General features: G+C 35.2%; 1 protein-coding gene across 8 annotated transcripts in view; it reads left to right on the forward strand.

Moving 5' to 3' along the window:
• The window catches only part of LOC127877676 (ovostatin-like), a 159,253-nt gene that overhangs the window by 103,557 nt on the left and 32,781 nt on the right, over positions 1-22,915 (forward strand). For 2 of the 8 annotated variants that reach the window (XM_052423769.1, XM_052423777.1), the window contains exons 2-11: positions 16,100-16,299; positions 16,758-17,026; positions 17,650-17,722; positions 19,075-19,188; positions 19,387-19,471; positions 20,501-20,636; positions 20,821-20,935; positions 21,249-21,364; positions 21,657-21,836; positions 22,362-22,586. In XM_052423769.1, coding sequence (XP_052279729.1) covers positions 16,100-16,299; positions 16,758-17,026; positions 17,650-17,722; positions 19,075-19,188; positions 19,387-19,471; positions 20,501-20,636; positions 20,821-20,935; positions 21,249-21,364; positions 21,657-21,836; positions 22,362-22,586 — 1,513 coding nt within the window. Of the gene's footprint in view, positions 1-9,944; positions 10,071-16,099; positions 16,300-16,757; positions 17,027-17,649; positions 17,723-19,074; positions 19,189-19,386; positions 19,472-20,500; positions 20,637-20,820; positions 20,936-21,248; positions 21,365-21,656; positions 21,837-22,361; positions 22,587-22,915 lie in introns of those variants that run through there. The other 6 variants (XM_052423770.1, XM_052423773.1, XM_052423772.1 and 3 more) reach the window with 6 other exon arrangements.

Below are 22,915 nucleotides of genomic sequence, written 5' to 3' on the forward strand. Positions count from 1 at the left end.
TATACCCCCTCTTCTTCGAAGGGGGGCATAAAAATTAACAAACAAGTGATGTCATCATCCATCGAAAAAAAGAAAAATTGCAATCTCTAGTCACGAGTCTTTTTTTTTAAATTGTCAAACAAGAGCTGTCACCATATGATGACATATGCCCCCTATAAACGCTTTGATAGAAGTTATAGCATTTTTCGAAACCTAAACGCAGATTTCGAAACCTAAACGCGGACCCTTAGTTCAAGGTCAAGGTCACATGGGTCAAAATGTTTGTCCGTATGGAAAGGCCTTGTCCATATAAACATGCATACCAAGTATAAAGGTTACATCTCAAGGGACATAGAAGTAATGAGCATTTTTCGAAACCTAAACGCAGATTTTGAAACCTGAACGCAGACCCTAAAATCAAGGTCAAGGTCATAGGGGTCAAAATTTGTGTGCGTATGGAAAGGCCTTGTCCATATACACATGCATACCAATTATGAAGGCTTTATCTCATGGGACATAGAAGTTGTGAGCATTTTTCGAAACCTAAACGCAAAGAGTGACGGAAAGACGGACAGACGGACAGTCCGATCACTATATGCCCCCTTTTCTTCGAAAGGGGGCATACAAACATGGCAAAAGGAAATTACAATCTTCGAACATAGAAATCATCTTAAAAGTATGCTTGAATTAAAAATAAAGAAAACAAGAGCTGTCAGAGGACAGCGCGCTCGACTAATCGCGTGCTGGACAGTATAACATAAGCCATCATGGGGAAATTGTTCAAATTATTCAATAAGGTCAAGGTTTTAGTTCAGGTTTATTTTCAACAATTTATTGAACATTTGTAAAGACATAAAACAAACTAATAATATTTTTTTCAAGTTTGATAACAATAGCTTGGGTGGGATGTTTGGATGGTCCTTAAAAAATAAAGTTAATAAATATTTATCTTTTTTAACCATGTTTCAAAGAAGAAAAAAATATTTTTGGGGTTGGGTAGGGGGGGGGGTTGAGCGGGGCTATAATGTGGGGTGTGGTCATTTATTAGACAATCTTTCAAGAATATAAAAGGAGGGGAGGGGGTGCAGGGATTCTGGGTTGGGGCGTGGGGTATTGTTTTGTTTGGGTGGAGTCCGTTGTGGTATTCAGGTAAGTGTTGTATTGACAAATTATGAATAAAATCTTATCATACATAAAGAAGTTATGGCAATTAAAATAAAATGTATTCTTGTGACCTTGAGAGTCAAGGTCATTCAAAGGTAAAGGTACAATTAAACTTGCCAGGTACAGTACCCACATGGTAGTAGGAAAATATTTGAAGTTTGAAAGCAAAAGCTTTGATACTTTAGAAGTCAAGTGGATCTAAACACACAATTTAAGAAAATATTCAGTTACTAAGACAAAATAGGGCCGCAATTCTTACAAATTGCTTGATACAGTTGTCTGCTCTTGTTTATAGATTGGGGACATGTTGGTAAAAAAAAATTGCAAAATATGAAAGCAATATGTCAAGGGATATTGAAAATATTTGAGGTGGTGCGCAAACTTTAACATAGATTTATTAATAATATGCATATTCTAGATGAAAAAAGGGCCATAATTCTTACAAAATGCTTGATACAGTTGTCAGCTCTTGTTTATAGATTGGGGACATGTTGGTAAAGAAGTTTGCAAAATATGAAAGCAATAGGTCAAGTGACATTGAAAATATTTGAGGTGGTACGCAACCTTAACATAGTTTTATCAATAATATGCATATTCTAAGTGAAAAAAGGGCCATAATTCTTACAAAAAGCTTGATACAGTTGTCTGCTCTTGTTTCAAGGGGTCATGTTGGTAAAGAAGTATGCAACATATTAAGCAATATGTCAAGGGACATAGGAAATATTGGGGGTGGTACGCAAACTTTAACTATAATAATATGCATATTCTGAGCGGAAAAAGGGCCTTAATTCTTACAAAATGCTTGATACAGTCGTCTGATCTTGTTCATAAGTTGGGGGTCATGTTGGTAAAGAAGTATGCAAAATATTTAAGCAATATGTCAAGGCACATGGGAAATATTTGGGGTGGTACGCAAACTTTAACATTTGCATGCAACGCTCACGCCGACGCCGGGGTGAGTAGGATAGCTCCACTATATATATTTCATATATAATAGGCTTTATAATAATAAGATAAAAATGGGGGTCACCAGTGAAAACGGAAAGTTCCGGCTTTACAATCAAGGTTACCCCCCTTTTCCAGAAACGTCATACTGAATTTGAGATTTGTATATGTGAGCATAAAGATGAGCTAAATGTTCAAAAAATATTATAAATAGATAAAAAGAGAAAAAGCCTATAATAAACTCATAAACATATAAACATACATGCATCTCATATATCATGTGTGAGATGGAACCTACTCAGTGCAGTAAGATTTGCTGACCTAGTTTTAAATTGCACGTGAAATGCGTTCTTCTATAAATAAGACTTGTAAATGTGACAGGGAAATAAGAACATTAATTATTAAGTAACAAGGCACATTTAATCATTCAATCAAACACGTTTAAAGGAAAAAAGATTTATCAATTTATCAATGACTAGTGATACTAGTGATATTAAACATTAAACTTATTATGACAAACAAAACAAATACATGATTATCATGGTAGTTCTTTGAAGAACTTCGACAGGTTGGAATAAGTGTCTCCAAAAGACGGTTGGCATTGGTGACCCTGGGCTGACCGTCAGTGTTATTCATTATAAAAATGTTCTTGAGACCATCGCGTTCAAAGATCATTTTAAGATGCATAAGGTTGAGTCCAGAGCCAGCTATAATATTTATGTTGTTGCAGCATTGAACACATGACTGTAAATTATGTAATAAGTTTTTCATTTTGAAAAAAAAATGCCATGTAAGGAAAACGTTGAGTTGTAAATGCATGGAAATCAAGGACAGCATATTTGAATTTTATGACCAAGTAATGATGTTTTCCTCAAACAAAAAAAAAAAGTATATTATGTACCAAATACTAAAATCACTATTCTGAAAATGATATTCCAATGACTGCTACTTGTGTGCTCACCTAAATTAGGTTGCTTTTAAATTATGAAGTTATTTACTCTTACTGTTAACCTGTAGTTAAGCATAACTCTTACTGTTAACATGTAGCTATGCATAGCTTTTATTGTTTACCTGTAGTTGATCATAGCTCATACTGTAAACTTAAGTTGAGCAAAGCTCTTGCTGTGAACCTGTATTTGAGCATAGCTCTTATTGTTTACCTGTAGCAGAGCATAGCTCTTATTGTAAACCTTAATTGAGTCAAGCTGTTGCTGCAAAACTGTAGTTTAGCAAAGGTGTTATTCTTCACCTGTAGTTGAGCATAGCTTTTACTGTAAACCTGTTGTTAAGTATAGCTCTTACTGTAAACCTGTAGCTTAGCATAGCTTTTATGTTCATCTGTAGTTAATCATGGCTTTTACTGTTAAAGACGTTGAGCATAGCTCTTATTGAAACCTGTATTTGAGCTAGCTCTTGTTGCTAATCTGTAGTTGAGTAAAGCTCTTGCTGTAAATCTTTAGATGACCAAAGCTATTTGTGTAAACCTGTATTTGAGTAAGCTCTTGTTGTAAACCTGTAGTTGAGCATAGCTCTTACTGTAAACCTGTAGTTGAGCTAAGCTCTTGCTGCTTACCTGTAGTTGAGCATAGCTCTTACTGCTAACTTGAAGTTGAGCCTAGCTCTTACTCTTAACCTGGGATTGAGCATAGCTCTTGTTGTAAACCCGTACTTGAACAAACCTCTTACTGCTTAAATGTAAGTGAGCAAAAATCTTTCTGTAAACCTGTAGTTCAGCATAGGTCTTACTATTTACCTTTAGGTTAGCATAGCTTTTACTGTTTACATGTAGTTTAACATAGCTCTTATTGTAAACCTGTAGTTGAGCTAACTCATACTATTGCTTTGCTCTTGCTGTTAACCTGAAGGTGAGCATAGCTATCACTGTAAATCTAGTTGTTAGCATAGCTCTTACTGTTAACCTGTAGCATATATCTTTCTGTAAACCTGTAGTTCAGCATAGGTCTTACTGTTTACCTGTAGGTTAGCATAGCTCTTACTGTTTCCTTGTAGTTTAGCAAAGCTCTTATTGTAAACCTGTAGTTGAGCAAACTCATACTATTGCTTAGCTCTTGCTGTTTACCTGACGGTGAGCGTAGCTATCACTGTTAATCTAGTTGTTAGCATAGCTCTTACTGTTAACCTGTAGATGAGAGTAGCCATTACTGTTAACCTTGTTGTAAGCATAGCTCATGTTTACATGTAGTAGAACGCAGCTCTTATTTTAAACCTGTTGAGCCTAGCTCTTGCTTTAAACCTGTTGTGTTGCATAGCTTTTAATGTTCACCTGTAGTTGAGCATAGCTTTTATTGTTAAACTGTAATTATCCCCGCCGAAATTACGGAGTGGATATTGTAATTTATCCCTTCCGTTTGTCCGTTCGTCCTTCTTATTCGAAACTTTGCCCAGAGCATCACTTCAAATCTACGGAAGGGATTTACTTGAAACTTGAAATAAACAGATGGCAACTTGGAGAAGTGCAGCGATCAAGAATCATAACTTGATCTACCTTAGTTTTTTAATTACTAGAATCTCCCTTTTTTTAATTTCAAAGTAATTTTTTGTCCGGAGCATAACTCTAAATCCACTGAAGGGATTTACTTGAAACTAGAAATATAAACAGATGACATCTAGGAGAAGTGCAGTGAATAAGAAATATAACTCTATCGGCCGTAGTTTTTTTTAATTATTTCCCTTTATTTATTATTCTTCTCTCTAAGACAAAATAATGTTCTCATACAATCAAACACACTTCGACAGGGATGGCCATGTTAACATGGCTATTGTTGAGTATAGCTCTAACTGTAAACCTGTAGTTGAACTTAGCATTTATTGTCCATCTGTTGTTAATCATAGCTCTTACTGTGAACTGAAGTTGAGCATTGCTCTTACTGTAAATCTGTAGTTGAGCATAGCATTTACTGTAAACCTATGTTTGAGCTAGCTCTTGTTGTAAACCATTAGTTCAGCATAGCTCTTCATGTAAACCTGTAGTTAAGCATATCTCTTGCTGTTTACCTGTTGTTGAGCATAGCTCTTACTGTTAACCTGTAGTTAGGCATATTTCTTACTGTTAACCTGTTATTAACCCATTGATGCCTAGCGTCTAGAAAAAAAGGCCTTTGCAAACAGCGTAGACCCAGATGAGAAGCCGCATAATGAAATTATGTAAATTTATGTAAGAAAATATTCTAAATATAGAAATAAATATACTAGACATCCCTAAGTTTGGAAATAAATTGATCCAATTTAGAAGAATGGGAGAGTCCACTAGCCAGAAATGGGTTAAGCATAGCTCTTACTTTTAACCTGAAGATGAGCATAGCTCTTATTGTTCACCTGTAGTTAAGCTTAGCTCTTACTGTTAATCTGGAGTTGAACATATCTCTGACTGCTTACCGGAAGTTGTGTATAGTTCTCACTGCTAACCTGTAAGTTTGCATAGCTCTTGCTGGAAACTTGTAGTTGAGCATAGCTGTTACTGTTAACCTGTAATTGAGTAAGCTCAAACTGTTAACCTGTAAGTGAGAATAGCTCTTGTTGTGAATCTGTACTTGAGCATAGCTCTAACTGTTTATATTAGTGCGCATAGCTCTTGTTGTGAACCTGTAGTTAACCATAGCTCTTACTATTAACCTGTAAGTGAGCATAGCTCTTGTGGTTAACCTGTAAGTGAGCAAAGCTCTTACTGTTTAAATATTAGTGCGCATAGCGCTTGCTGTAAACCTGAAGTTCAGCATAGGTCTTACTGTTAACCTGTAAGTGAGCATAGCTCTTACTGTTTAAATATTAGTTCGCATAGCGCTTGCTGTAAACCTTGGGTTCAGCATAGGTCTTACTGTTAATCTGTAGGTGAGCATAGCTCTTACTGTTTAAATATTAGTGCGCATAGCGCTTGCTGTAAACCTGAAGTTCAGCATAGGTCTTACTGTTTATCTGTAGGTGAGCATAGTTCTTACTGTTTACCTGTAATTTAGCATAGCTCTTAATCTGCTTTTGGCAATGTGAAGCACATCAAAATTACTTTATTCAATAAGCCAGTGTTTTTGTTCAAAAATCATATGTGTACTGCATATAGTTATACGGCTATGCTTCGTGCAACGTGAAATTGTGTCACCGATTTCAGACGTATTTAATGGTCTATTCCTATACCTTAAGATATCGGCACACACTGCAAACAAAACTTTAAAGTAGGAATCCGGTCTTTAATGCATTTAAGATTTTTGTAAATGAATTTCAATAACTTGAGATATTTGTAAAAGTAACGTTCTTAACAGCAGAATTGTTTAATTTAATAAGTCTGTGTTCTAGGCCGAAATTCGAAATTTTCAACATTCATTTACACGGTTATGCTGCACGGAACGTAAAATTTTAGCACTGATTTCAGACGTATTCAATAATGTATTCTTAAATCTTAAGATATCGACACAAACTGCAAGACAAACTGAAACCCGTTGATCCTGCACCCTGATTACGTGCGTATCTTCTTTAACATTTCCTTTTGTCATCTAAATTTACACTACAAAATATTTACATGTTTCCGCCTCATCATTTGTATTCAGAGACCGTTTCTAAACGATTAAAATAGATACTAGTATGTAAAATTGGGTCTTCATTAGCACCTAGGACCTCTTAAAAAAAACAACAACACTGATTGGTTACAAATTGTATCCAATACAAATGTTTAATCGTATATTATCAGTATCTCCAGTACTAAGAAGGCTGGTAGGGAGCTGGTATGTGCTAAGAATAGTTTTTGCACGACGCCCGCGTATGTATTAGACAAAATCCCACACCAACCACAATGCTAGTATAAATACCGCATCTTCCCGTTTCTGTGAAATTTCCGAAATAAACTTCTATAACAATCTAGATTCTGTATGATTCATCTTAAACTGTTAACTGTGCTTGCACAGTATTTCACAAACGTACAATGTACCACAGAAGTTAGAAGTCTCGAACACTATACAATTATGTTTGACACTTGAACCTTTGGTAATACGGGTCAAACTTGAAAGAGGTCATTTAACTCACCGCAAAAGACGATGTACTTTAACTAGCGAACTTAGCCGTTAAAGCGGCAATATAAATGGTTTGGTGAAATTGTGGACTAGCTTACGTTATGTTTGCCTTATTTCTTCACACAGTGGCGTAACACAAAACAAATTTAATGCAGCGGATGTGTGAATGGGGGGGGGGGTCAGAGACTTGCTGCAAACGGAAAAGTTTTACATCTAATATAGTTTGGAGGTTGTCCGTTCTGTCATAAGCTATACAGATATGATTCACCGAAATAAAGTTTAAATATGTGTTAATCAAAATTAATTATATATACTAAATTTGTATATATTCATACATACAATCTTAAAAAATACTAGTAATCATAAGAAATCGTTATTGTCGGATACATCTCATGTCATGTATAAACGAATAAAGCATACGCGAATCTATTATTATTTGTATTTATACCAATATACAGAAAATTACCAGTAAATGCCGACGAACAGGCTAGATCGGTAAGTTAAATGCAAATTGATGTGGCCTTTTTAATCTATTTTAGACAGCCATTCGAACGATAAAAGAACGTATGTAGGTAATCTTTATGGTTGGACCTTTGAACGACCACACCATAATTGTAAAAAATCTAATTGCTGGCATTGCTTTCATGTTTTTAAATTGTTGTGTGTATCTCATAAATAACGTAAAGGATGAAGCTAAAAAAGATAATAACTTTTGATATGTGTATGTGTTACTTTTATATTGCCTCCCCCCTCCCACCACTATCGTTCCTGGACCCGCAAATGATTAACCGTGATTCATTGCTAACAGTCTAAGACTGAAATCTTCATGGAGTAAAGGGCATTTTTCCTGCAAAGTTCACGGACCTCGGTACCACAATTTAATAAAACGTATGAAAAAAACATTGTTACCGTTCTTGCCGTTACATTATGCATCAACACTAACTGACCAGCGCTGTTTAAAACCTTTATTAACATACATTTCAACTGGCCGACATTTTTAACACACGGGTGATTTCATTGGTCCAACGCGAAGGTGTGTTTTTAAGCCTGAAGATTTCATGCTTGAATCGGTTTTGATCGATGACGAGTAGGTTAAGCGAGTTGTGTATCGTGTTATTTCTTAAAATTTGACCCAGCATTTCTAAAAATATTACAAAATATGTACATTTCCAGAAAGGAAATTCATTGCTGCGTTGAATAAGACCAAGTTCATGGAAATCGCTGCACAAATGATGAAATTATGGCTGTTGCGATGCACCCTGTTTTCGGTTCATTTTGAGTTGAAAAACTTGTTATATAGATATTTTATGATAGTGACGATTTGTTCAGAGGAGTTGGTTTTTCGTTATAATTTAATCATTATTTTCATTCAAAATGATATTTTACTAATTAATATCATAGCCACACGCTAACCACCTGTGGTCTTAACTCGGTGCCAAAATGTCTCGTTGCGTGAAGCATTACCTCGCAGAACACAGTCCTTTTAAAATAAGAACACAGGCTTATTAAATAAAGTAATTCTGATATATTTCACATTGCCATAAGCAGTGCTCCAGCTAGGCCTAAATTGAAGGGCGCCCCGCCCTGCCCTCCCGAACCTCCGCCCTGCCCATCCTAGGGCCTCCCCTGCCCCTAAAAAAAAATTAATATTTTTTACACATGATGATTAATTAATCTCTTATTACAATACATTTGTAATATATTCTAACAATTATTAATAACATAAATTAACATGCAAGAAGAAGCATTCCAGAAACGCCCGCGCGCTCGACAGTGCCCTTTTCACAAAATACTGCGCGTCCAAAGTGCCCTTTTGACAAAAAAGCCCCCCCCCCTGCCTTTTTCAAATCCTAGCTGGAGCACTGCATAAGCATCATAAAAATCTGTCTATTATGAACTAGTTAAAATTCGTAAGAAAAAAATGTTTTAAAATATTATTTAAAAAAACACATCTTATTGGTGTGTTTACAGCCATGAAAATTTAAGTGGGAACCACACAAAGTCACGTTATCCTGCGCCCTGTAGTAGATTGGCCATAAACCAATGCTTTTGTTGATGGTACAACTTCTATATTTGCTCTTTACAAAGGCAAATTCATTGGTTCGTTGGTTCTAAATCGAGCCCATGTCACATCTTGGTCTTCACGTTTCAAATTGGCGATTGTATGTTTCTGATTTTTTTTTATGAATAAATCTTCACTGAACCTGCTTAAACAAAGACGAAGTGTGTTGGTAAAAACGTATTAAACAATATAGCTTTCAAGGTGTCTGCAACGATTTAAAACACACACCCGGTTCTCCGCAAGTGATATTGGCTTTTTATGAACTAATCTAAAAAAGAATCGACCAATTGTTTACAACCGTGTAATTGTAAATTAGTATTTTATTATAAAATAGAACGACAAATGTGCTCATGCGTGGCACTGTTGTATTTGATATTTTATCAAGAATGTCTTGAACGTCGTCTGTTACAAAAAATAATTAAAGTCACTTTTGTCAAGTTTTAATTCTTTTATGTAGGAACAAAACATAAACGGGTAATATTGTTCGTGAAATCAAATATAATAGCATTAAATATGATATAAAAGCAAACATTTTCCTAACTCAGTACACCAACAAATACCGATTTTGAGTTTCCTTTGTTTGTTTCGTATTCTCTTCATTTTGTTTATTGTTTTGCATCGAGAATCGACGGATGGCTTCAAACAGTGTCTATAGTAATGCTTCTTTGCATTTTGACGGCTGTTGGTGATTGTCAATTAAAACATAATTGGTCTTAATCGAGCTTAACTGTACATAAGTACTATTCGTTGTTATGATAGGCTCGCGCGTTGCTAACAACTTGAGAACGTTGATTGAGTGGCAGTCCAAAACATATCATTGCGTGCAGCGAGATGGGGAGACGAGGATGCATGCTCGCTTTGCTGTGGATGTCCAGCGTCATAAGCATTGTTCAGTGCCAGCCGTAAGTGTTGCTTTATATGTATGTTTGTGTGTATTATACTTGAGAGTAATAACTTGAGTTAACTTTATTTGCATTATGTATGCATTTATATAAATGTAGTGAAGTTATTCTTTATCGGTGAACCCAAGCGTAAATTAAACCATTTATGCCTAGCGTCTAGAAAAAAGGCCTTGACAAAAAGCGTAGACCCAGATGAGACGCCGCATGACGCGGCGTCTCATCAGGGTCTGCGCTGTTTGCTTAAAGGACTATCTGTAAGTTATATTCTCAATATAAAAATATATATACTAGACATCCCTAAATTTGGAAATAAAATGATCCCATTTAGAAGGATGGAAGAGTCCACTAGGCTTAAATGGGTTAAAAATGAACAACTAACAACACTACAATGAAGTGATATGTTTCTTTTTTTAGAGTCATTTGATCATACATTACCATTTTGACACAATTCCAAAAAGGAAATGCTAACTCGATCAAATTGGATATATTCGTTGTACCTATTTATTAAAAACAAATGATATAAATGAATCATTTTTAAGTTATCATTTTAACCATAAACATATAAAAAAGAAAATATAAAAGGCAGTCAATATGCGATTCCAATACATGTAATTAATTACCTTCTTACAAATCCGTGTTTATTTACGCTGATGTATTCATCATTGTGATCATATTATAAGGTCAACACAATTGTTTATACATATGATCATTTACAATAAAGATGGATATCAATTGAGATTAGCTTTATTGCACTTCTTATTTAAATAATAACGTGTATATTGAGAAAAAATATATTGTTATACATTTTAACATTGGTGTAAGTTTCAATTTCTCAAAATGTAACATTTGAGCATTTGGGTAAGTCTTTTCTCCAGCTGTATATAATTATTGCAAGAAAAAAATTAAAACCCATCTTAGACAGCAACGCCGAAACAATATATAACATGAAACCCCATACAATTATATAGCCTTTCATAAATTGTTTCAGAAAAGTACAGTTATATTATTTGGCCTTCTAGCAATAGGATTATGCTCGTCCTTCCATTGACTGCGTTTTGTAAAATTACTTGGTAATCAGAACTTAAGCCAGACTGGGATACATTTTGGATAACTCACTGATCATGGTATACAAAGCTAATCTATTTATTATCCTTTCAAAATCACATACCTTATCAACCGTTAATTTACTCGAATGCAGCTACCATCGTTTAAAAAGGGTTATCATAGTTTATACTTTGGATAAGTTGAGATTTTGAAACGTTATTTAACCCATAAGTAACAATGACACGATCCAACATTTTTTTATGATTTAAGCACTTCATATATGATCTCATTAAATAAGAAGTGTTATTGTGACCTGACACGACATTTGTTACAAGTAGTTTATGATGCCTGAATGGCTCGCAAACACTTGTCTTTAGTACCACTTAAAATATATAGAAGACACAGTGTGTCTAACTAAGTATGTGATTAATAGAACAGACTGTCGAAACACAGATATATGTTTTACAATCAAACTGCTGTCTAATGTAATACAAAAACGAAGCTGAACTGATTTATTGCAGAAATATTTGCTTCTGATTGTGGTCGGTCCACTTAGCAGAAAATGCCTACATATCATTATCATGAAAAAAAAGAAATAAAACGACCTGACCTAGATTTCTTGATATTTTCAAACTACAAGTAAGACAAGAGCAAATAAAATAATATAAGCACATACAATTTGTGTATACATTGTAATTAATTGCTATTACAATACACATATATTAAAATAGTTATTTACAAGTCTTGACTTTTTCGCTCGTGCTCTTTATTGTCCCCTACCGATTTCACCGGAGGAGACTTATGGTATGCGCTTTGTGTGTCTGTCTGTCAGTCCGTCACACTTTTTTGGATCCTAAGTTAACTTAAAAAATACTTCATATTTGTTCATGAAACTTGAAAGATGGATAGATGGGAATATGGACATTATGCACGTCATTTTACTTGTTCCTCCGTCAAAAATTCCGGTTGCTATGGCAACAAAACAAATTCTGAAAAATGTGGAGCCGGTAGGGGACATATATTGCTTGGCAATAGTCTTGTTTAAACTGCTTTATAGTTTAGCGCAACGATCTTCCAACAAAGCTTTCGTGATCAGCATTACTCTGTTTTGCACTTTCAAACATCTCATCCTAAAGCTTTTAATGGCATTCAGCCAAGCGTGGCATTAACGATCATTGAGTTACCAGCTGAGCTATGAATTGGAGGGGGGGGGGGGGGGGGTAAAATGCATCTGGATTCAAAATAAGGCCAACTTTGGTGGACGAAGGATTTTGACAAAAAAGTTTAAGTTCTCTCAAAATCTTCTTCAAAGAAACCACTCTGCTCAAAAGCTTTGGGTTTGCGAATTGGCATTGGGAAAACGTTTTGCTCTATATTATTTGTTGAAATTCTGTATATGCGGTCGAAGGATCCCATGCCATTTGATTAACATTGTTTATATTCCCTGAAACTGCCCTGGCAAGAGTTGAAGAAAAAATCTATGAAACGAAAGAGGCATAGATGTGGGTATATAAAATGTCAAAGGAGTCTTTGTTTGAAATAATTTAAATGACTTCTTTTTAAGCGTTAGGCTCGCTTTGTACACTTGAGGTTTAGGCCTTCTATATGTATATTGTTAATTAAATTTTTAAAGATTTAAACATTAAATTGACAATAGCAGCATATAACGTAACATAGCATAAATAAGCCTAAAGGGGCCTTTTCACGTTTTGGTAAATTTACAAAATACAAAAAAAAATAATTCAGATTCGCACATTTTCGTTGTAGTTATACTATTTGTGAGGAAACGGTAATACTGAGCTTTTATCATACTCTAAAATATACATGATATGTATCTTTAGAAGATTTTAAAACCTGAAAATTATAAAGCGTTGCCACTCGAAACGATTGAATAATTTGGAGAGTTATGTTGTTGTCGTTATATGTTGTGACACTACGAGGATTGCTTATATAAAGTATAAAATAAATCACTCATTGTATGAGCACCGATGGCCGAGTGGTCTATGCGTTAGACTTTTACTCCAGAGCTATGTCGTTCGAGCCCAGTTGAGGGTTACTTTTTTCGGCGTAAGCTGCATAAGCCAGCTTTTCACCCTGACTTGACCTTTGTAAGTGTCCAATAAAATTCAAATAAAATTTCCCGCGGCTAGGTACGAATGAATACACTTCATTTATTCCATTGGCTGATTTGAGTATACCACCAGAACATTGGAAACATATCCGCGTCTTTGTACCACTGTTTTACTGTATGAAACAATTTTATCTCTAATGAAAAGGCTTATTAGATAGAACAGTTTTACACTCAATTCTCGACATCAATACAGTTTGTGCGTACACCTTTTATTTTCAGAGTATTACCAGCGCAAAAGCGTTTATACTTAAAAGGCTATGTTCTCATATTTAGTACTTACTTCCATATTCCTGTCAACATGTTAACATGTAAAAGTATAAAGAGCAGTGGAAGCGAGGCCTCACTTTAAAGAATTGCATTTCAACCCGCGAGGTTTCGGGTCAAGTCGCGGACATTCAGAGTTTATATACAGGTCATCACCGGAGTTCGCGGTCAGTAAAATAATCGTTATATAATAAAGACGCTATCCGTGAACTAGGTGACCTGGAATTTTCTTTAGACCAGAAATATGTTAAAAGAAGATATTCAGCAATATAATTATGGTATGTCAATAATAGATTCTTAATGTGTTTTCAACAATACAATGATAAATATTATTTTTAATAAATTTAACAATAATTATTCCACCATATTGCCTAATGTACTAAAGTGATATTATGTAACAGTTTATAGGTGTCTATCGCAACCGTTGATTATTTTTGATGTTTCTACTTCATATACACTTATAGTAATTAATGCAGCATCAACATACTAAAACAATATACCAGAAAGAGAAAAATAATGCATTTGAATATTAACCGTACTTTCGTTTGACAACTGATCATGCGTTTACGAGTTGAACCTAAATTTAGTTTTAGTGCAGATTTGTTCATACGACACAAAGACACAATATTGTTTTACGGATCATTTCGGCTTACAGGACTGGGTGGGTCACGTAAGAATATCGAATATAAAATATATTTTTATAAACAACTGGTAGCAAGGTGAGTTGCAGATAATTGATCAGTAACCACATTTTAACTAACTATTTTGACCTGTTAATTCTTTTCAGCTCAATTCAACAGTGCAAAATGCCCATAATATCACTTTAAGCATGAGCACGATGATTCTCGATACTGTTAATAATCGAATCAAATAGCAATGCCCGACAGACCACTAAAACAGGTTTGTTCTCGTGTGGCCGGTTGACTCATATGTTTAAATTTCACTTCCATTCTTCTTTTGGTTTCCTGTTTTGTATCTATAGGTTTATGACCAGCAATATGTTATAATGTAAAATAAGCCGCGAAAACTCCCCGTAACATCCCGTACTGCGTGTGATGCAGCTAAGAACTGCACAGAAAAAGACATTCGCTATCCTTGATCTCATTCATTAAACTATTTACGCCGTATATCTTTTTTAAAGATATTTCTTGTTTCTTTCTATATTTTTTTACTGGAGCTTTTTAGATCCAATGTTAACATGTATCAATATAAAGCATTTAATGACAAACTTCAATAAAAGCCTCAATCTGTGAAAAAGTCCCTTTAATATAGCAATTTTGATATTACCAAATATTTTTGTTCATAAACAAATAGAACATTAAGGAGTTAGACATCCGTTTGGGTGAAAGATAACATTTAATTAAGTGGACCTCTTTAAGTTCTGATGGGAAACAAAGAGCCGTTATTTCATTCCAAGTACTTGAGAGAGACCCTTGTGCACTATTTAGGTTCATCAGAAAGTCCTATATATGTTGCTTTAGGCCATGCTATGTTATGTTATCCGAGCCGCTCTCTGGGAAAATCGGTCTTAATGCATGCATAAACATAATAATCTCCTCAGATTATCCTGCGTTGTCTGAAAATACTTTTTAGTTGCGACACTTTCTGCCTGAACTAAACTTGTGTAGAAGGGACGCCATTATTGTATACAATACTGTAATACATTTTAATTTGTACACATTTGACGTGTATCGCTTGCAAATATGGTATGTTGTATTTGGTATGTCCCTATTACGAAAAAGATGTGTTATACGAGCACACATTTTTATGCTAGTCTTAAAGGGGCCTTTTCACAGATTTTGGCATTTTTTAATTCATTCATTAAATGCTTTATATTGATAAATGTAAACATTGGATCGTAAAGGCTTCAGTAAAAAATCAAGAATAAAATTAAAAAAAGGAAAAGAACATTGTCCGGAGCAGGTTTCGAACCATTGACCCCTGGAGTCCTGCCCGAGTTCTGAAGTAAAAACGCTCTAGCCTACTGAGCTATTCCGCCGAGTATACATACTTGACGTATTTTATACCTTATAAAAGCAATCTTCGTAGTTTCACAAAATTTAACGACAAAAACAGAACTCTCCAAATTATTCAATCGTTTCGCGTTGCAACGCTTTATAATTTTTAGGTTTTAAAATCGTCAAAAGATGCATATAATGGCTATATTAGACCATGGTAAATGTTCAGTATTACTGTTTCCTCACAAATATCATAACTAAAACGAAAATTTGCGAATCTGAAACAACTTTTTTCAATTTTGTCAATTTACCAAAGCGTGAAAAGATCCCTTTAAAAACATAAACGTAATATAATGCATTTATTCTACTTTGAATCGAAGCTTTGTGATGTAGTTAAGCATAATATAGTAGTATTTTACAATGTATAGCATATTTATATGCTTTGCTTTAATTCTCGCCGGTTGTTAAAAATGTAGATCCATGATCGAAGTCATTATCAAAGCATATAGAAGCCTGCCCTCCTCCAACACAAAATAATAATGAAAAAAAAATCATGCATTAGTAAATAGTATAGCTGTATATTTACTACTTACCAATAAATATTATGTTTCAGTAAGTATGTTTTGTTTCAGTAAATATGTGTTTACAATGCCAAGAGCGATGGAGGCGGGCGGGCAGACGACATTCTGTTTGCAGATGGAAAACATGGCCAGTCAGGCCTCTCCTGGTATAGAGCGACGGGTTGAGGTGGACATAGCATTCGTTGCTAACAGTGGTAGCATGGTCAACCACACCCTGACATCTACTCTGGACGAATCGAACGGTGTTCTAGGTGAGTATATTATTCTGTGACATAAAACGATTGTGAGATGGAAATTACAGTAGATATTATACTATTTTTTTTTTAATTTGGTGCTAGTGTATTTCACAACTATTTAAAATTACTCACTCATAACCATTATGATTAATTATCAAAATAATTAATGCATACCACACGTCATATAGGGGGATACAAAGTATTGTCAACACCTGGATGGTGTTTAAGATGTGTAAGAATACGTCAAAAGTACCATTTCGAGGAATATTTTACGGCCACCTTTGCAGTTTGATCTTTATCTAATATTACCGAACAAATAAACATGGCTTTATTAATCCATCCAGCTAAGTCCAGTGTTTCTGGGCTATTACTTATAAAATAACGTATCGAAATTAGAATCATTATGTTAGGCTTCAAATAAAAGCCATGGTACAACAGTAAGTTGTTTATATAACGAAGCGTTAATGTTTCAGATCGTTTGTCCTTTTGTGAACCAATAGATGCCCCATCTGAAGCAGGCACATATGATGCCATTGCGTCTGTCACCTTGATCAGTGAATGTGACAATGTCTCGGTTATTTTCCCCCTTACGCCAACCAAAGATGCCAAGACCACAGTCAGTGTGAACAAGATTGATCTGATTACACTGATACAGACGGATAAGCCAATCTATAAACCAGGCCAGACAGTGAAGTTTAGGGTCCTTACAATAGACTATAAATTGAAGGCAGCAGTATTTGCTGTAAGTACATTCGTACACAATTGGAAAGCGATACATAGAAATGACGGGCTACTGCAAATGATGTGTCTCTATTTAACCGAAAATAGATGCGATTTAACAAAATCGCAATTGAATCAGCCAATATTTGTTGAACATAAATCGCTTTATGTCAACTTAATTGTGAACAATATCATTTATATATCTTTTTATGTTATCGTTATTAATATTTAAAAAACAACGAAATACTAAGAAAGTTAGTGTAATAAAATGAAGAAAGCAGTCTTCTAAATCTGACAGATGCGATACTGTATAACGGGTAATACAGCAAACAATTCATATCTTTATTTTAGTATTTGTAATACTGTATTTCGAATGTGTGCATTTATGTATTTATCGGCACGTCATGTGGCTTCCTTGCGAAGACTTTTGATGCATCTGAATAAATTCCTGCAGACTGGCATGTAACATATTATGTGTTTTGGTGCATATTTTTTAAGTGTATTATAATTTCATCCATCACAAAATAGTAATTCCGGATATGGCTATTTATTTATGTAGTATACAAATAAACATGGCTAAAACCATTCCATATAATACCGTGATAATTCTCAGAGTTGTTAAAACATACAACTTATCCTTTTCAGTTCAGCGAGATCACAATACAAACCCCTGATAACGTGCGAGTGCGACAGTGGAGGAACATAACAACTGAAAGTGGTTAGTATATACAGCGTAGAAACAACTAAAAGTGGTGTGTATAAACAAGGTATTAAAATTGTGGTAAGTATATACAGTGAAGGAACAAGTGAAAGTGGTTAGTATCTACAGTGGATGAACATGATAACATAAATTGGTTAGTATATACATTGGATGGTTATTATATACTGGTGGTAGAACATAATGACATAAATTGGTTTGTATATACAGGTAATATAATTATAATTTACATTATAATTGAAAGTGGTAAGAGTATACAGTGAAGGAACAACTGACAGTGGTAAGTATATACAGTGGATGAACATAACAACTGAACGTGTTAAGTATATACAATGGATGTACAACCGAAAATGTTTAGTAGGTAATGTGGATAAAAAAACCTGAAAGTCGTTAATATGTACAGTTGATGAAAATATCACCAGATGGTAGTTAGTATATAAAGTGGATGAACAACTTCAAGAGGTTACCATATACAGTGGATGACCATACCAACTGAAAGTGCCTAATATATACATTGAAAAATAATATAATTTTGGTTTGAATACTGTCCGCAGAAAGCAGATGACATATAAGTTAAAGCGGTTGAGCTTCAAGTCTCCTACAGCTTTCCAGGAATGAGAGAGAGATTGCATTTGTCCCTGGGTGAGAACTGGTGTGTGGCCTGTCCGAGGCTCGATCACGACCAGCTCGCTGTCAGGGCGAGTGATCTTTCGACTTCGCTAATCAGATTGCATCACAACCTGTCCCTTTACGTGACCAAGTTTGTACTGTGACATACACCCCTCTTGAATATGTATTTGTCCTCAAATACAGGGATTTGGGGTGCTATATAATTTATCATGGGCATCTGATAGCATACCCAGGTAAGGCCACGGTCGCAAAATTGGGCGCAAAATGTCACAGGGTGAGAAAAATGTGCGACCAGTCGTGAAATCGAACCCGGGACCGTCTTAAAACCTCTCCCCTTACGTAACCAAGTTCACACCGTGATACATTTAATCGTATTTATTTACGATACAATCAAAATAAAGTCTTAGATGTAATGTAGGTACACTTTTAATGACGATCATTGATTATTTCAAATGATAGTTTACAGAGATTGTTGTTGATTGATGTTACATACCGATTGGGAATTAAGATATTAGATCCGTTGGCAAGAATATATGTTGTTTCAAGTACTCAGAAACACTTTCTCAAATGGCACATGTACTCACTGATTGTTACAAGAATATTGACTGATATAAAAAAAACTATTTCTATATAAATAGTGGTTCCCCATGGTTAAGTATGCCGGCTTAAATTGTAACATATATAGTGTATTTTCTAACCTAAAATATTCCATTGTTCGGCAGGTCTAGTAAGTCTGGAAATGCCTTTAAGTTCTGACCCGGTGCTGGGCGAATGGACAATTACCGTAGAGATGGGGTTGCGCACAGAGACACAGACATTTAAAGTTGACGAATATGGTAGGGAATATTTATTTCACTAGTATTTTTATTATAGTAACACGTGATATTTCCATTACTCAATTTTGAAATGGTCTATTCGTCAGAGGCTTAAATGAAGTTTTCACTTCATAAGTGTTATACGTTTTTCGATTCGCGAATTGCAATTCAAGTTTTATAAACTTTTAATTGATTTATGTTTGTTTGTGGTCTTTTTAGTCCTGCCGAAATTCGAAGTAACGATTACCCCGCCGTCTTACCTGCTGCCAACAAGCCAAACCATTGCTGGAACTGTGTGCGCAAAGTAAGAATTGTTCTTGTATATATTGGCGGCTTTTATTGTCTATTTACTATGCTGAGTTCGCTCTTGTTTAGTTCTCATGAGCACTAAGTTCTCAATGTAAGCTCTTTTTTTACCAACCTTTCCGGCGCTATGATCGGTGTGTGGTGTGTTTTATGCGTCGTCAACGTTATGCTCGTCTCCTCTCCTGAGGCCTCTGTCTTTATAAAATATTGAAGACTTGGTCAGAATGTTTATCTGGACAATATGTAAGCTGAGTTTGAATCTTGGTCACGTGCGTCCAAAAAACGACCAGGTTAAATCTTGGAAAAACCTTTCCACTACATGGACAACATTATGACCCAATCTTGTTGAAACTTGGTCAGAATAACAGACACTTTTAAGTTAACACCGTCTCCCTAGCGTAAAGGCCAATGTTGAACAAGCTTGTTCGCTCAGTAACTTTTTCAAATGTCACACTTAATATATCAAAATTGTCCATAAACAGCTTTTTCTGACTGTTATTTGTAATTCATCATGCTTTTAAAAAAAACAACAACACTGAACTAAAAATAAATCGACAGTTTACTAGGAAAATCAGTCTACACCCAAGAGGTTTTGTGGACACTAAGAGGTAAAAAGTTAAATATGAGACAGTCTGTCCTGGCTGTTAATTTTTCATTCATGAAGTCCATTTTTGTACAATTTGCCAATCATAACTTTAATTAAGAGACAGAATGTCGCGTACATCAACTCTCTTACTACATCAACTATCAAGGAATTTGGCTATCAACAGCTAGTGTTTGACATAAGCGGAGTCTGGAGTTAACAGTTAAATGGTGGGGTAAAAGTGACATATGGAAGCATGCCTCATTAATTTAGGCATAGCATAGTGTTCTCTTAATATGTTCGTGCCTAATATCAACAATAGTCTTCAACACTTAGCGAGAGTGAACTCCTGTGAGTGCTTAAGGACTATCATGGTCCTCTTGTTTGATTCAGTGTTTTAATAAGTTTCTATGTTTTAGATGACATAACATTGTGTCCATCTAGGTATACCTATGGTAAGCCTGTGAATGGAGACCTGAAGATGAAGCTGTGTTACAAGGCCTGGGGCTATGGATGGGACTACGGCTGGTACTCCTCAAGTCACCGTAAGGCACGGCCCTGCGCCACGGTCATTACCAAGGTGGGTAGATGTGTCATTTTCTGTGCTATACACCATCCGTTATACGCAGCACATTTTTGGGTGTTCGTTTTCAAAATTGTCATCAAGTCATACACATAATTGCAAGGCGGATTTTCACAAAATTATGAAGGTTACTTGCGTGATCCTCCTTTCACTTACTTAATAATGAAATATTGTACTTTAGATTGATGGTTGCTACGACTTCCACGTTAAAGCTGATGAAATGGAGCTCGGTTTCCGTCAGCATAGCAGTTATGGCACATTGGAAATAGAAGCAAATGTGACAGAGGATGGGACAGGTCTGTTCACTTATTATATATTCTTACATGTTGATATTAGTATATTCTTCTTGTTTTAAAAATTCCTCGATCCATTGCGAAGTAGGTGATTTTATCGTTATGAAGATCAAAGATAAAAATTAGCGTTATTGTAGAAAAAGTGTTAGGTAGTAAAAGTGTTTTGTGTGAAAATGTATATAAAATGATTAGCAGTTACAACGTTATCACGCTGTAATCTTTTAAACCTCAGCACACTTTACCGTCAATAATAATATGGTTTTAACATGCTTTACATGTATTTGGTGGCTGCTTTTATGTAATCGATTGTTTGTAGGTGTTGAACTTTCCGGAAAGAAGGAAGGACCCGGTCTTAGCATGAACCCTCTATTGCTTACTTTAGAAGATGATTCAGATGGTTATTTCAAGCCAGGCTTTCCCTACAAAGGCAGGGTAGGTGTGACACAGATTTTGCAATGCAATTGATCGTTTAATACCCCCATTCCCTGTTCTTATCATTAAATTTCGTGGGCGTGTTTACAAAAAATGAGCAATTGATTTAACATGCATAAACAATACTTGTTAACTTCACAGTAATACAATGACCCGTAAGTGTAATATTATGTTTGCAATTAACTGTGTATTTGTCCAACTTGGAGGCCATAGCACAGGAAAAATACTTGTCTAGTTTTCAAAAACATTCAATTTATTATTCTTATGAATATTGTTTTTTCACATGCAATAGGTGATTGTAAAAAATCCAGATGGAAGCCCTGCCCCAGGGGAGGTAATTGAGGTGAAAATGACGTCCAACGACTGGAAGAATGAGTACTATTGGGGCAAAAACTTCACGACTGATACTACTGGTGTCGTTCATTTTACTATCACGGAGCTTGAAGACGATATTGGAGATTACTACATTAATGTCAGTTTGAATTTGCAATCGTTTATTTCAACAATTTGAATGATTTTGATTATTAATTAATCACGAATTGTTAATAATATTGGAGACAATTAGTTCATTTTTTCAAAGACAAGTGTTAATTTTGTGATTTATTCATGGCTAAGTTGGTTGGCCTTTAACTTAGTTTGATAACCGAAATCTACGAATTGATTAATCCGCAGTGATGACTTCAACTGTTATCATTTAATATTCATGTTCACTTTTGTTTTGCATTTATTAGCATGCATTGTATTGGTCACCTGACTAAAGTAATAGCCTAGCAGATGATAAGAGATCCTTATCTGACAATGTTCCTAGAGCCTCATTCCTATAATAATATAAACAGTTCCCACACTCGAGTGCTGAATTGTCAAGATATCGTTCAAGATTTTTTTAAATGTTTATGTCGTTCGTTTTACATGCATTTTAATTTAAATTGTCAAATGTGTGTATCATTTGATGAAATACGAGATAAACTTCACATAGACCTTCATTTTTGCTTAATAGGCTGAGGCAATAGTATATGACAACGATTGGCGATACACTGACGGCGAAATTTACTTCCGGACATACACTCCGAGTTCCAGCAAATCGCTCACGAGATGGTACTCGCCTTCAAACAGCTTCATCTACATGCCTGCGGTAAAAGAAGAGGGTAAATGTGGACAGGACCTAGTACTGGACGTCTTCTATACTGCTCAGGTGGATTCGAACTACATTTTCTCTGCGAGGGTATGATTGCCTTATATGTGTCAGTACACGAACTATGCATCAAGGCCTTCTTACTTAAAATGTCCACAGTAGTGTAGTGGATATGGAATCACATTTGAACATTGAGGTCCGATAGGATCCCAAGTAGTGGATATGGAATCACATTTGAACATTGAGGTCCGATAGGATCCCAAGTAGTGGATATGGAATCACATTTGAACATTGAGGTCCGATAGGATCCCCAGAGAGCATTCTTGAGATCTTTCCTTTCAAAAGACACACATTATCTTTCCTGGGGATTTTAATGCAATCAAGCTTAAATATAAAAGTTTTAACTGAAATATCTGTAT

This window comes from Dreissena polymorpha, chromosome 4 (genome assembly GCF_020536995.1).
Source record: "Dreissena polymorpha isolate Duluth1 chromosome 4, UMN_Dpol_1.0, whole genome shotgun sequence".
Classification (NCBI taxonomy): Eukaryota; Metazoa; Mollusca; class Bivalvia; order Myida; family Dreissenidae; genus Dreissena; species Dreissena polymorpha.